This window comes from Protomyctophum parallelum (genome assembly GCF_964188405.1).
Source record: "Protomyctophum parallelum genome assembly, chromosome: 6".
NCBI classification, from domain to species: Eukaryota; Metazoa; Chordata; class Actinopteri; order Myctophiformes; family Myctophidae; genus Protomyctophum; species Protomyctophum parallelum.
This window is the reverse complement of record NC_139701.1, coordinates 27985832-28002344: the sequence shown is the minus strand read 5'-3', so window position 1 is coordinate 28002344 and position 16513 is coordinate 27985832. Positions and strand designations below refer to the sequence as shown.

General features: G+C 40.2%; 2 protein-coding genes across 2 annotated transcripts; one reads left to right on the top strand and one right to left on the bottom strand.

Annotated features, from left to right (window-relative positions):
- Window positions 1–7571: 7571 nt before the first annotated feature.
- Window positions 7572–10967, top strand: cfap144 (cilia and flagella associated protein 144; the record flags this gene model as incomplete). The annotated part of the gene is made up of 4 exons (XM_083767196.1): window positions 7572–7704; window positions 7883–7942; window positions 8169–8272; window positions 10854–10967. The coding sequence occupies 4 exons, from the start codon at window positions 7572–7574 to the stop codon at window positions 10965–10967; spliced, it is 411 nt and encodes a 136-aa protein (XP_083623322.1).
- Window positions 10968–11160: 193 nt separating this feature from the next.
- Window positions 11161–15882, bottom strand: ebna1bp2 (EBNA1 binding protein 2). The gene is made up of 9 exons (XM_083768238.1): window positions 15678–15882; window positions 15402–15485; window positions 15054–15226; window positions 14390–14513; window positions 14096–14185; window positions 13275–13350; window positions 12425–12524; window positions 12155–12317; window positions 11161–12050 (listed from the first exon to the last, which is right to left on the bottom strand). The coding sequence occupies exons 1-9, from the start codon at window positions 15771–15773 to the stop codon at window positions 12003–12005; spliced, it is 954 nt and encodes a 317-aa protein (XP_083624364.1). The 5' UTR covers window positions 15774–15882; the 3' UTR covers window positions 11161–12002.
- Between the last annotated feature and the right edge of the window lie 631 nt (window positions 15883–16513).

Below are 16513 nucleotides of genomic sequence, written 5' to 3'. Positions count from 1 at the left end.
TTTGAATCCATGCACTTGGAAAATGTGTGACGAGCAAAGATTCTCCTCTTCCTCATCTTTCGATGCCCGCTAGGTGGTAGCATAAGCACACCTAACCTGTGCCAGCCGTTCGTTCTCATTCTACGATCCTCGTTTAATTTCCGGGTTATCAGTGAGGTGGGGGCTGTGGTTATGAGCACACTGATAGTTAGCCGTAAGCTCATAGCCCTTAGTTCTCGTCAGAAACGGTTACATGTCTGGAGCGGTGTGAGACAGTCACAAATGATTTAAGATCGTCGGGATACGCGACAGCTCACCATGGACAGCGCTCGAAGCTTTAGAGATAGAAGGCTTTAAAAATCCTGTTTTAACCCATTCTGGGCGGGAACCCCTTTTGGTGTTCTAACCCTTCTGGACCCCTCTTGGGGTTCTGTACAGTATGTACAGTATTCAAAACTTACAAAAAATGTATGCTGCTATATAAATATAGGACTTCAAATACCTTATTGGGTCTTTCGTGAGTGAGGATGGCAGCTCCACAAAAGGAGATTAAAACAAGAATCGGCATCGGCATAATCAGCCATAACAAGATTGGCCAGAGTCTGGAGAAGCAACACCATCAGCTTCCCAGTGAAGGTTAGGCTGTACAAGTCACTTGTCTCTCCACCCTACTGTATGGTTGTGAGAGCTGGACACTCACAGCGGACACCGAGCGCAGAATACAGGCCTTTGAGAACAAGTGCTACAGAAGGATGCTACACATTATATAAAGAACACCGGACAAACGACTACGTTAGACAGACAGTCACCACCCATGCTGGAGAACAGGAGCATCTACTCTCAACAGTAAAGCGTTGTAAACTGGCCTGGTATGGTCATGTCACAAGGCATACTTCACTAGCTGTCAAAGACCATCCATCCTACAGGGGACAGTAGAGGGGAAGCGGAGAAGAGGCAGACAGAGAAAGTCCTGGATGGACAACATCAAGGAATGGACTGGCTGCAGCTTCCAGACCCTGCTACGCACAGCTGAGGACCGAGAGCACTGGAGATCCCCAACTGCCCATGCATCCACCATGACACCCCTACGGCCTCCTAGGCCATGGGATGAGTAAGGGTAAGTAAGGTCAGGATTTAGAAGGCTTTTTAGAATCGTCTGCAGTCCAAAATGGGATAATGGAGGCTCAATGGAGCTGGATTTAAAAATCCCATAACTGGTGGGGACGGAGGCTCTCCATAGCAACCGGAGCAATACTAAAAGGTAAATTGACGGTCGCCAAGTTGTGAATGCTTTGCCCACCCGGTTAAGCCTGATTTATATACTTAATTGCGCTGTGTCAGTGAGCTTGTATATCTGCTATTTACCTTAATAAAAAGAGGGGCCTTAATAAAAAGATTGTATGCTCAAATGGACAAGGACTCCAGATTAATGTCAGTTGTCAGTTACGTTTAGCAATGTTTCCTAAACAAATCTCTCAGTCGTTGCTTTTTTGCAACATATTTTTGGGGGGGAAATGTTTTAATGATTTATTGTGTTTCATTTGCATTTCAGTTGTGAAAAACTGACAAATAAAAGGGATTATGCACAACCATAAGAAAGAATAATTGTATCATGCTGCACAAAGCCTTCAAAGAGTGGCTGGATGCTGCAGTTTCATACAAACCAAAAGAACATTGTAAAAGATCTGAACTCAGGTAGGTTTTTCCAAACACATTAAAGGACAGATATTATGCATGAACTAATTTTCACTCGCTGATATGAGACTTAAACAGGCTCAAATGTTCCTTGACTTGTCCCAATCTTCTTCTTCTTGTTCTATTCAACCATTCCTCTCTGTCTGCATATAACCTTCACAGTACTGTAAGATTGGCACACACACACACACACACACACACACACACACACACACACAGTGAAAGCGGGGGCACATCTGGAGTTGGGATAAGAATGGAAGAATCATTCTAGGGCAGCATTAATGAGTTCTAGTACAGATTGTGGATGGTGTTGTGTTTGCCTAGCCTCGAGTCCACCCTTTCACACAGACACGCAAGCGCACACAAATGTGCGCAAACACACACACATAATGCCACTCTTCTATCCTGATTTCTCTCTCACACACACACACACACACACACACACAGCCGTGTTATAACTGATGCACAGGGGAAGAGAGTGCCACCATTATTTATTCTGCAAATGTTTGAAGTGTTTATCATCAATATGCAGACACACACACCAGGCACATGCTTGCACATACAGTTTCACACACATTATGCTTTGCACAATATTATGCACACACGCAAGCATGCACACACACACGTACACCTGGGGGTGTCCTGTCTCGCCAGCTTTACTTGCAGGCTGAAGTTGAGCTAATAATTTGCTCATGCTAGCAGCATGAAGCGGAGAAAAACTCTTGAGCGAGACAGACTCACTCTAGGCTACAAATGCAAATAGAGACAGGCTAGCGGAGGACAAATTAGATTATCAGACCTAGAGAAAAATGCTATCCCTGTATACAGCATTATGAAACAGAGTTTTCACTGGACTGCTGCATCCTGGTTTGACAAGATTATCTAAACTCCATGGCAGCGCAGTGTCAAGATCCTTTCAGAGATATGAGGGGATGTGGATGTGGGCTAATAGGGTGAAATGGGCTGGTGCCCAGAATTCTGAGAACACCAAACACTGATGGAATGGAGGCAATAGTCTTAGAAGTATTCTTCACTCATGATTTGACACTTTATTCTCATTTCAGATCATTCTTTCTCAGTTGCTTCAAATTGTGTGAAAAACATGATTTGCTCCCAGCATTGGAAACTGCATTTCCTATTTCTTCTCATGAAAATAGGAAGATGAGAATAAATCTTAAGCCCCAAATTGACATAAATTAGCCTGCGGACCCGCATTTGAAAATATACGCCTGCAGCCTGAACAAAGCCTGTTAGTGAGAGTTAAAATTAAGGACTGTATATGGACTGGTCTATACTGACTTCGCCACTTCACCCAGTGGTGTTGATTAGAGCACAGGACACACAACGATTTACTTAGACTTGAATGAGGACAGTATCTACCACTTTGGGTGTGTGTGGTGATTGGTGAACGGACACATGAGAGAAATCTGGGGATAAACTTCAGGACAACTGTTGGAGCAATGGGCAGCCTTTTGTACAAAGCCCATGTTGCCGTTTGTTGATGGACCCGTTTCTTCATGTCGAGTGTAGAAAGTCCTTCCCTGATCTTTGTGCATGCATGACAGCTCAAATGCTACACTAACCCTGGACAGTGGACACAATGTAGAGTTTTCTGTTTAGATACAGTATGTTTTAGTAGGCCTACTTCACATGTGTTCTACATACAGTTAGAAAGTCTCCTTCACTGAGACAAAACAGGGAGATTAGGTAGAAGAGCGATGGTGACACGATGCAACCATCTGATGGGAAAACATCTTTCCCATGACTGGGACACCTCTATTGGCTCCCAGACATGTATGGCACCATCAAAACAAACTAAGGTGTGTACAGTGTGTGTGGGGGTGGCTGGGGAACAGTGTAAGATGTACAGTGTGTGTGTGTGTGTGTGTGTGTGTGTGTGTGTGTGTGTGTGCGCATGCCTCTCTACTGTACATCACCTGTCGTCTTCAGTATGTGAATATAAAAGTACCGTAGAACAGAGCGAATGACTGAGTGTCCATCCATGCACATGCTTACTGTATTTGTGTATACCTGCATTAATGTGTCTTGCTTCTGCAAGCATTGGGCTGTACAGTGAAGAGAATGAAAAAGCCTAATCAGATTGGTAAACACTCACAGTTCGTTTTGCAGGGGCGAAAGGGGGGGGGTTGAGATAAAATATTATCACAGTATGTGTGGAGACAAAGGGCTGAGAGGGGCGGACTCATGTACATGCCTCCAGATTGGTGTTCTGGTTGAGCGCTGATCTCAGACAGAACAGATACGGGGGGCTCCAATGCCAAACCACTAAACCACTTTCTCACGGTGAGATGTCTTTTCTTTTTTTTTTTTCTTTTTTAAGATATTTTTTTGCGGCTTACGCCTTTTATTGATTTTCTAAGGGACAGACAGTAGGCTGACAGGAAACGGGAGAGAGATGGGGGGATGACATGCGGTAAAGGCCGTGTCGGGTCCGGGAGTCGAACCCGCGGCACACCGCGACTGGATCACCAGTCCGGTGCCCAGACCGTTACGCTACGGCCTGGGCCACGGTGAGATGTCTTGAGATGACAATATCCTTAGAGTACTTTAGACGGAGCTTAGACTGAACTAATATTTATAGTAATAATTGAAATAATGTTTTACATTCACTCAATATCATATCAATATAATTAATATAACATTATTTAATTTGGTTAGAGTTGATGAGTTGGAAGATAGCAACAAACCATATAGGCTCAGCTTTAATCTAAATATAATGAGTACAGTAGATGGGCTACAGTAATAGTATAAACATACATTTCATGACTTGCCATTCCAGAATGCAATACAACTCCATCCATCCTTCACTTAACATTTTAAGTGGTTTAAGACTCAGTTGATATTACAATGTGTGTCACGTAAATATCAGTAGCATTAATTAACCCATTATATAATGTTAATGAATTAGGTGGACTGGACATGCAGAAAGAATTCCACCTCTTGTTTGTTTAATGTGGCGCAATAGGGGGAAAGAAATGCTGAATTATTCATTACATGGTGGATTAATTAGCAGGCTTTGAAGGAACTGATTCATTAAAAGTTGAGAGGAAATGAGTGACATGTAAGAGGAGTGACGAGTTGGAATTGTCCACACAAGCAGCCCACTTTGACAAACCGTGCAGCAGGAAGGAAGTTCAATATCAGCATGGGTGTTTAACACAAAAGGAGAAGATGTGTACATGTTATAATACAAATCATTTATCATTTCTAAAAAGAAAAATAAATAAAACAGTTGCCGTGCAGATATTTTTGGTCAAATAAATGAAATCTTGTTTAAAGTCATCTTCTGAGGTCACATGATTAGACCTTTGACCTACTGATAACGCTTACAAAGGCAACACAAAAGACTCCCATGCGATCATACAAGTATCTGATACTTTTTGCAGTTGCACATTAAATACACAGAATAATCCAGTTCTTTGAACACTGGAAGTCTGAAAATTAACTCTTTACAGGTTAATCTTGTAATTTTCTAACTACACTACACTTTGGGTTTTAGTACAAACCCCCTTCCTAGTTACTGTAGTTATTTTTGTAGGAGAAAGCAGAGAATGCAAAAGGTTATCCCCCCTGCATTGTGCTTGATGAAATCCACGGCTTACAACACTTTGTGACATGTGGATAACCCGACTTCGTTCGTATAAAACCCACAAACTGCCCTGTGAGGATTTACAGCCAGAGGAACATAACGGCTTTCCTCCTGATGTTAACATGGTTAGACACCATGACATGTGCAGTGTGACAAGCCCTGCATATACAGTCCACTTTCTTTTACACACACACTAAACAGATTAATATATAAATGTGTGGACATGGCGCATCGCGTAAAAACACTTGCAAATCATGCAGAAAACACATGTGCACACACACACAAACACACACACGGAATAACTTGACAACCTCCAACAGTACATTTATCTTTATTTCCATTAAAACTTTCATACTGGGCCAATAGCTTGAATCAGGTTATATGAGGCAAACATCTCAACCTCTATTAAGCCGTGGGCTTCAGTGACACACACGCAGACACACAATAAACACACAAGGACCGTACATTCACACCCACCACAATCGTACAAAAAAGTGGAAACAAGATGATTACTTCCAGAAAGACCAGATGGGACAGCATGTAGACGGGGCGCCGGGGGGGGGGGGGTGAGAAGCAAATGGAATAAGAGAATCTGATGTGAGGAGACAAATGGCTGGGAGTCAGATCGAGGCCGGTTGAGATTGTCATCGCAGCCTTGAAAATATATCTGCACTCCCACAGGAGTCACCCAGCCTAACCTGCCATTTACAAGATGTGAAAGTACTAGCATGCGCGTGTATAATGTTGTGTCTGTGTCCAACATGCCTGTGTGTAAGTGTGCTCACACTTTGGCACATGCCTGAGTCTATGATATGAGTGCTACCGTCTCTGTGTCAGTCTGAGTGGCTGAGAGGCAGACAAAGCACAGGTCAGAGGTTTCCACAGATAGCAGGGCTATTCAAGCACACTGTGGAAGTTGTGGAACATGAATGGTTTCCACACCCTGGGCTGTCACCACTCACTATGTCTCTCCCATTACTGTCAAAGGTTCATAGCCACTAACTTCATAAATCAAGAAAATGTATACTTGAAAACTTACGCACACACATGTTTGCAAACCGTGACAAAAAGAGGGGGAGACATTTTTGCTATAACCTCAGCCAAAAAAAAAACACTTATGCCAAGTGGAGAGAGTGAAAGAAAATCTTGAACAGACATATGCAACAAACAATAAAAGGCAACACCATATTCTAGGGATCACCACTTTTATGCAGTTGGGGCATGCTGAAATTATCTTTTTCTTCTGAATTGCAAAATATATACAAGGATTGTTTATTTGAAATAAAATGTAGCAGTGCCAGTGAGATTCTATTAAAGAAAATAAAGCAATGTCAGTGAGCCATTGCTGGGTTATTATTTTTTTAATTATAGGGCTCTTTACAAACTGTGAGAAAGAAGCATGAATAATTCTTGGGTTCTGACCCACTGCCCAAGAACACTAGTTATTCCAAGTATTCTCATATGGTTTGGTAGGCTATGCCCTTGGCCAGAAAGAAGGTGATTATGTACAGTTTTGACAAAAGTATCCAGCTATGTTATTTGCAGAGTTAGAAAATACTGAGGTTAAAGGGTATACAGTATATATATTTTATGATTTTCAGTCTCTGCTGGCAAAGGCCATTCAGCTGCAGGCAACGTTGAACTGTAATGTAAATTGAATGTGCTGGGTATACATTATTAGGTTTATAATATAAAATAAAAACATTCCAAGCCGTTGCCATCATGCTGAATCCGCAATTAACTTATGATACAAAATAATAATCATTTAAAACGGGCAAACCCTTATTTAAGCATGTATTACAGGGCGACAGTGGCTCAGGGGTAGAGTGGCTGGAAGGGAAACACGAGGTTCCCAGTTCGATCCCGGGCTCCCCGAGTTAGTGTAAAGTGTCCTTGAGCAAGACACTGAACTCCTAATTGCTCTCGAGGAGCAGGTTGGTTTCTTGCATGGTTTCTTCCGCCATCGGTGTATGAATATGGATGTGTGTGTGAATGGGTAATGCACAATCTATGTAAAGTGACTTGGATAAAGGCACTCTATAAAGACACCATTAGTCTATTACTTAACTGAATTCTATCCACTTTGCAGTACAAGATGTCTTACCTTTGTTAAACAATCTGCAATCAGAACTACATGACCAAATGTAAGTGTACTCTGCCATCTTGTGGATGACTCATATAATTGCAGGGCTTGGCCATGTTTACTGTTGCCAAGTAACAGGTAGGTGAGGAAGAGTTGCGCCCTTCAAGATTGCCTTTGCTTTTATTCAAATAAACCTATACTAGAATGGCAGGAGCTAAGGGAGGAAAAGCTGCGCTGGATATTGTCCACCAAAATGCAATTCATGCCGAAACGATCCGGAAAGAGCAAAGATGTCAGAAGCTCTACACACAGTTTAGCATCAATCCGTACAAGAAATGTAAGTGATTGCACTCTGTTCTTTCTTCACTCTAGAAGTGTCAAAAAATGATTCATATTACTTCAATAACAGCCTAATAAGTTTGTACAATAATTTGTGTGTACTATATTCAGGAATGAACATTGTTTTCAAGGAGATTCTCAATGTTGTGGTGTGTGTATGTATGTCTGTGTTTCAGTGCATGCCATTACAGACAAGCCCATGTCAAGAAAAACACAAGAACTCACAGAGGAAGACCGTAAGTTATCATTCATGCTATATTTTCCTCCAGGTCAAGGAAAGTTAGTTAGCCTAATGAAAGATATTTTATTTATCACATTATGTTGATGACAATTTTAAATGCAATAGTCAAGGTTAGGTTACAAATGTAAAATGATACTAAATTGTATCAGTAACCCAAATAAAATCTGTGTTCTGGGAAAGCCAGGAGTATTAAACGGATTATAAAAACATCTGATTTCCAGCGGCCTTCATTGAAGCCATCCATAGGGCTTACCTGGAGCCTACTAAGAAATACACCCACCCACAGACAGAGAGTCAGGAGATAGGATGGATATCTACACCACTGGTAAGAATGTCGGTAGCATAACAAAACATTTATTCATTGAACAATGTCTACATACAAGGACTAAAAGGTTCACATTTTCAAAGTGTTAAGACAACATTTTGGACAGACACAGACACAGACACACACACAGTACTAACCATGCCCATGGTTCACATGACTGACAGTCATGTTTCAGAAAATGTACCTCCTGATCCTACCTTTATGATTTTGTAGCCTCTCTCTGTGCCTCTTCTCTCCTCATCATCATGTTGTGTCTGCCATAGGCCTACATGAAAGCACAAATCAGTATTACATTATTAGAATAGGAAGAATCAAAATATAATGTGCACATACTGTAGCATTTCTTAGCCTCCTACTGCCAACATCTAGTATTATTTTACCGTTTCAATCTACGGATGGCTGCAATTCGAAACTGGCCTCTGTAAAATCTGAATCCCCCCCACCGCTCCCCCCCCCCCCCTTTCCCCTCACTGTATATGTATCTTTTCCATTTTTGCTTCCTATATGATGAATTCCTGTTCTGTTCTTTAACTACATAGAAGTGTCTATTTGTATGTCTCTAAATGTTTTGATGAATTGAACAATGTGGACCCTGTTGCAAACAAGTGTAATGCTTAATTGGGTCGTCCACTCACAGTTAACAGTCTTTGTTTTGAGTTTGTGCTTGAAATGTACTGTAATTCTACAAACTGTTAATAAATATTTCAATCAATCAAAAACGAGTCTAGTGTTCATTTCCCTGAGGGGGAGAACGACACCAGCTGCCCCCTTAGAGCTCCGAACATGTACAAATGCTAAATATAAGGTGGTGCTTACCCATGTCCCAACTGTTATCGAGGCCTAGTACGGGGTGCTTGTGCAATGTATTAGTCCGTAATAAATAAGTATTTTAATCCCGTTTGTGACTGAAAGACAGTTTTCCCATCGTTTACGTGGAGAGTAGGCCTAATTCCGGCTTTCACCGGAGGCGCCCCGGATTGATTGATTGTGTAACTGTAAGGTACTGTACTTAGACATTCAAATTGTACGACTACACCACCTTGAGGTATCAAGGAATAGGTGAATACTCTAAATTGGGTTCCCCACAAACAAATTCACACAATGAGACAAACTTCCCCCAAATACATTTATTAGAGGAACACAGACTGATAAAATACAAATACTGGCATAAATACTGAATTTATGAACCAATTAAAAACACACATTGCAGTCACAGCTCGTAGGAACCAGTTTGCTAAAGGCCTACTACCAATCTACCACAAGATAAATAAAACAGAGGTAAAGATCAAAGACTACAATATAAAGCTTACAAAACAGAGTCAGCTGCCAGTGGGCAACAACCACTTTTAGCGGAAAGCTAAGCTACAGAATAGGCTAGACCACTATAACCACCTAAGAGGTGGACTACAGTGAGACCTATTGTGTACCCCTTCAGTAGGTCAGCTACACCACTTGGCTCCCTGACTCTGGATGGGCAATACACTCAGCATTGGGGGGATGCAAACAAAAGACAAAACTTCTAATTAATTCACACAATAAAATAAATGGCTCAAATAATCAAATTCAAACAAAATTAACAAACAAAGCAGCAGTGGCTAGATCTAAAGGAGTGGGAACAACATACATTTAGACAGTACACAATATAAATATAAACATTTATTGTATACCTTGAAATGTCCATGTGTGCTCACACATTCCCTCCTGCCACATGAAATAGGTCAGCACAGCTAGCCAGCTAGGGCACATGAATTATCAATCTGAATGATGACAGATATGTTTAGATTCATAATGAATTAACATAGACCTGAATGGTAACAGCTACATTTAGATACAGAATGAAACATGATTAAAACTGTCTTGAGACATGTTACTCACCCTGGCACTAGTATAAATAAAATCCCAGCAGCAGACCCAGGTCTAGACCCTCGGCAGCGTTCACCAAGTTTGGCAGATGACAGGGCTTTTAAATAGTCACCTGATTGTCAATGAGGAAGTGGACTTTCCCTATGGTGGCTCCTGAGGCTCAACTCCACCTGGCCACAAATTACAATTGATTGAAATATTACAGTTTAACAGTATTAACAGTTTGCAGAATTACAGTACATACATTTCAAGCACAACTCACAAAGACTGTTAACTGTGAGTGGACGACCCAATAGAATAAAGCATCACACTTGTTTACAACACCTTGTTCAATTCATCAAAACAGGTGCTGTGGTACCAAGAGGTCCGACAGATTCGGCTAACTTCGCCAATTATATTTGATTTGATTTGAAAGTTCTGGATAGATACCTTTAGTCAAAGTAAGATCTCCACTTTTACACAAGATTTACACGGACAACATTCTAATTTCTGTTTCAAGTTTCAAATGATACTAGCTAGTATAATTTTCATTAAATAATATTTATAATACATTCTAATACATCTCACTTTGTAGTACTAGGGAGAACTGCTATATATTATTGCAATACAATATATAATACAATATAATATTCCATAGCCACCCTATACATGATTGATAATACATTGGAACAATGTATTATCATTTTCCTATGTTGATTGTGCATTTCCACCCATGCAGATCGTGTCAGACCGCAGTGACAGGAGACTGAACTTCCCCAGACACAACTCGGAGGTCACCAAATACATGGACGCAGCCTGGCGCCTCAAAGAACAGACCCAGAACCTCAGTTGAACATAATGAAAAGGAATGATGAATGTGATACCTCATACAACAGCTAAATCAGTCCATTCTAACTTAGCCATAGGCATATTTCCTTTACAGTGTAATTTCATGTATTCTATTGTAATAAGATGTGCAATGTTCCTTCTTTGATATAGGCCTACATAAATCAAGTTTCATGTTTATCTGAATATAGGCACAACAAATCTTTTTTCATATTTATTTATCAAAAGAAGATAGAGTATGTAGTATCAACACAAGATAACTTCACTTTAAAATGTTTTGCAGAGGAGACATATTCTTAGGTTTATAAGACTGACACTAACAAATAATGACACTGAAAGGGCAAAACTGGCAGCTGTTATATTTTACAAATCACACTAGAAAGAATGTCAAGGAGATCGCTGGGATATAAAATCACATTCGAAAGCAGACAACAAATAAGTGTTTACATTAATGTTTGCTCCATAATGAAATCACAAAGTGATTTTCAACCAACCTTTTCATACAGCTATTCCAACAATAAACAATGTACATGGACTCAAGATTAATATTTTGAATAAAAAAGAAAATAATCTATTTAACCCATTAAAATCGGGAAAGCATCTGTCATTTTAGATTTTGCATTGGCTATTCAAAAATAGAAACTGCATCACTTCGTGCCACGCTGCAAGGTTGTACATCTGGTATTTTGAAGGGGAAAAAAATAATTAAACTACAACTGATTTAGAAGGCATTTGTAGAATCAGCCTCAGGTCTTTTCATGAATGGGTTTTATACTCTTAGTCCATGGATGAATTTCCCTGCCAATGTAGTTGTACCCATGTAGCCATGGAAAAAAGAGCTCCACAAAAACAAAAATTTAAAAATATTATGGTAAAGTCATCCTGAACACACCACAAAGACCCAAACAGAAGACATACTGTAAACTCCCAATCCCTCCGATGTCTCTTGAATTTTAATGAAGGGGTGCAGATATACAATATAGAGCAAGATCCATATCCATCCTATTGACCAGTCCTCTATTGGCAGCATTAAATCCAGTTTTTATTTGCGACCTTTCATGTTGTTGCGCACAGCCTTGCCCGGTCGCTTCTGAAAATAGAAAGTTTACCGTCAGTTTACCGTTTTCTCAAGTCAGGGTATGACAGTTTTCATCAGATGATACAATGCAGTGGCCATTCGTGTTTGAAACTTACATTCTTGTTAGCGTATTTGCCTTTAGGCCCTTCCCTCCCATGAGCCACCTTGGCACGGAACCGAGACACATCATTGTAGCTTTCCTTGGTGTTCCACTTCTTTCCACTCTTCTTGCCGCCAAAGCCAAACTTCTGATCCTTGAATTTTCTCTTAGAGTTGGGTCTGTTGATTTAGTTTGTTGATTTTATTGTAATTAAACATAAGTAATACAGTTAAAAATACACAGCTTAATGTTGAGGACACTGCACAGCTACAGCGCAATAACATACCCCTTCTTGTTCAACTTGTCTTGTGCTTTCTTGGGGCCCTGTTTAGATCCTGTTGCTGCCTTCCCATCTCCATCCAAGAAATCTAGTTTATCAGTCATTCCTAGGAGGAACATAAATCATAGGTGTACATTTTCATATTTCAATTGAAATTAACAAATGGTGTAAACAATCCTGCAAGGTATTTCTGGAAAAAAGTTGTTTCCACATTTTCAACTCGATTCTGTGGGAGGTCTTAGTTGACCGGATTTCCATGGGCTCTATATTAGGCCCCCTCCTATTTTTGAGATCTACAAACATGAGCTTGTAGATCTGCTATTTGACAAATGTTAGCCACAGAATAGTGACACGAGGGTTCAAGCGGTTAAGTCAACAATTTCCGTGGGACATAGGGACTGATGTACAGTAACTGATGTGTACACCGAATCCATATGCCAGAACTTTTGACATACTGAATGAGTCGACCATTTATAAGTTGCCTGTTCCTAACAAGGACAAAATAATGGTCTTGCTCATAATGAAAATAAAGATCTGCACTCATAACATGACAAATCTGATGCTCGCCATCTAAAAAGCACTTTGGACAAAGTTTGTGGCACTATTAGGGCCGATTCATACTCCTATTTTAGAGCCGAATAAAAGTCGGTTCGGCGCTGTAGAGCCTACAATGCGACGTCATTAGAGGTTCGGGGGCGGGTACCGTACTAAAGTCGGCTCTTCGATGCTACTGAAAATTTCTGACGAGCCGAAATCATTTCGGCACTACAGCGCCGAAACAGCGGCAAAATAGGAGAATGAATCTGCCCTTACGGCTGATAATTAGTGAAGACATAAGTAAAGCGCAACAACCCACCTTTCTGGTACTTCTTTACATTATTCATCATTGCCTTCTTCTCCTTCTGTCTCTTCTGGATCACTTCCACTTGTACCTATTGTAAAGTAAACATTCCATTTACTCACATGTATCAAAGACAACTTTACTGTACAACAGTCTTGCATTAATTCCTTCGTAATTATTCGTATTTTTTTAAGAGAACCCTAGTTATATTTGGTTATGCAATATGCATAATGTATAAGAAGAGAAATCACATGGCACATCTACAGGGAAGCAAGTACTTTCTTTTTTTTATCTATAAGGGTGACAACTGCTCACAGACGCAAGCCCTGGCTCAGATTTCGATTCTAGTACAGTGGTTCCAAAGTCTTTTTTCCTGTGAGCCCCTTCTCGTACGATGAATAGTGAAAATCTACAAGCTGTAGATCGGCAAACATATTGAATGCGATGCAAGAGTGTGGTCTAGCTAAATTGTTTTTTTTATATCTTTGACAATTATTGTCATCAAGATATTATCGCATAGAAAGTGGATAAATAAGTTAGAATTTTGTGCAGCACGTTTACAATTCTGGACCATCTCCAAACAGACATGGCCTGAGCCCTCAGGTGTCCCAGTGATCTTTAACGCGCCACCAAGAGGGGCACAAACAGTTAACCCCAGGTACTAGTCTACAGTCATGGAGAGACTGTGGTCCCTGGACACGATCTGTACTGGCTATTCAGTCAGTTGGAATTTGGCTAATGGTCTATATATCACGCTCTATAGATATTTCTTGTGACTTTATTGTCTACAGTGTATACACAGTAAAACAAAAGACAGAAGTAAACGAGACACTAACCTTCTTGCCGTACTTTCTTTGTTCTCGTATCTTCTTGGCCTTCTCAGACTTCTCCAATATTGCCTGTTTTGCAATCAGCTTTTTCCTGATCTGGACAGACGAACAAAATACATTATATTCATTGGCATGTGTCCTCTATTTGTGTAGAATATGGATTAATAGATCCTATAACAGTAATGAAGAGTGCTGTATTCAAGTTTAAAAAAATATTGCAACACAAAATCATGCAAACCAACCAATAAATTCAGTTTAACCATGACTAGTGATTTGAAAATACAGAGGCATGCATGATACCTTTTGCATGTGCTGGTCTGTCTTTGCCATCTCTGCAAAGTAATCCTCTGGCCTCTTTGTGGCTATTTTCAGCTTATTTAGAAGGGGCAATGCCTGTAGAACGGAAGCCTGGGCCTGGCGGTAGCTATGGAATATATATGCATTAACCACATGAACCACACATTAACCAAGCTCACTATGTGAACTAGACATGTCCAGCAGACTCCAGACTAAATAACATATAGGCTAATATTCCTACTTATATTGATCCCGAATGACTGGCCATGGGGTCTATTTGCAGAATTGCCCCTGTCGTCCAGTTTCCTCATCAGTCCCCACTCACCAAGCGGCCCTCATAGCAGAGAGCGGAAACCATGAGCATATTTAGTTAGCTTTTGTGGTCAAGTGAAAAGTCAAGTGATTATTTTTTATCATGAATCCGTTATTAGTTGTAATTACACACGCATCCATACACTGTACCTTGGTTGTCCCACATGAGCTGTCCCACATGACCTGTTTAGAAGACTACGGTGGGATAACCGTAGTTATCTGCTCTATGAGGGCTGCTGGGGACAGATGGGGAATCTGGACGACAAGGGAAATTCTACAAATAGACCCCATGGCCAGTCATTTGAATGTCTGCTTTAAGTTTAACCACACTATACACTAGCTTATGGTTACTCACAAGAACATCTCCCTCTGAAAATCATCCTCTGCGTTAACTTCTGCACTGCTTGCATTGGGGAGCTTCCCCTCTGCCTTGGCAACTATGTCTTCAGTAGGTTGGTTAGTCAGGTCCAACCTCTCCACCCATGGAAGGCTTTTACGGAAGTCTGCAAGGCACTGATTCAAACCCTCCTGGATTTCAACAAATAAGTGAATTATTAAATGGTATGCCATCTAAGATTGACTGAACAGTGTTGATGTCTGAACATAACCTTTCAGGTGAAGTTTCCCCAGCGTCATGGGCATGCATAACACTAAACATTAATGGACGATAACAAATTATGTTTTTCGATGGATTAATACTTACCACATTATTGTGGAACTTTTTAGGCTTATCTGCCACAAAATTAAGTCCAGGTTTAAGTAATCCTTTTGCGAACGCATCTTGAAGCTAAAATGAAGGAAAGTAAAGTAGAAAATTAAAATAGTATTGTCTGTACTTTATATATATTTGTATAACTTTGAACTGCTGGGGGTTGTCAGGGTCGGTATTTACTATAAAGACACAATTATGTTTAACTCAAAAACTCCTTACACAGCCAGCAGGCTAACGTTGCTAACGCTAGTCAACATTAGCACTCACCTCATTATCTGATAATTCACTTTCTTCCTCCTCTGACCCCAGGTCTAAATGATCATCCTCTTCCACTGCCTCCATAATGTTGTTTTCGACAATCATACGATCCAAATATATAACCAGAATGAATCAAATCCAGGGGAATGTGCGATCATGTATTACACGCATGCACTGGTGTTTTTCACGTGGGGAGGAAGTGATGTAATCAATGTGGTGGTGGTGCTACCCACAATGTCTACCGACGACATCTAAGGAATACATCTAGATTCTAGCACTACTAGTCCAGGCAATCTAGCCCATTTTAGACCCAAAAAACAGACTAATTAAAATAGTTTTTTTTTCAACAGATATCATTTCTATGAGGTGTCTAGAATAACATACTAAAAGTCCTAAGAAATCCTAGATGCGGAAATATGTTTAATTCTCATCAATTCAAGATGTGTGATAATACCTCGAGAAAACTAAACACCCTAATGGGCTTTTATTTTTATTTTGTTCTATCACAATGAAACTTTCCACAATGAATCTTAACATGAAAACTAAACTTTTTTGTATTACAAGTTTCTCTGAAACTTAATTTGAATATGCAAATTAGCTTAATATATATTGAATATGCCCACATTTGCATATCACGAAAATTACTTTTCCCCAAAATGTATAATATTTACATTGTTGTTTGTTAATGATATCAAACACACTGATCAGACTTTCATGAACCATTTCATAAAAATATTGTGACTTCATATAATAACATCAAAAACATGTATGACAAATGCATAAATCCGTCAAATCTTCCTCCAACCATCCTACTGCTAATGGTTGATGCCAATGCTGATTTTGGA

What these genes read in the sequence shown, in the direction of transcription:
- ebna1bp2 (XM_083768238.1), bottom strand. Translation starts at nt 15,773, where the DNA reads ATGATTGTCGAAAACAACATTATGGAGGCAGTGGAAGAGGATGATCAT. An exon ending in CAGACCAGCACATGCAAAAG is followed by an intron (nt 14,186 to 14,389) that starts GTATCATGCATG and finishes TCGTCTGTCCAG; the next exon opens with ATCAGGAAAAAGCTGATTGC. An exon ending in TGTAAAGAAGTACCAGAAAG is followed by an intron (nt 12,525 to 13,274) that starts GTGGGTTGTTGC and finishes TGTTCCTCCTAG; the next exon opens with GAATGACTGATAAACTAGAT.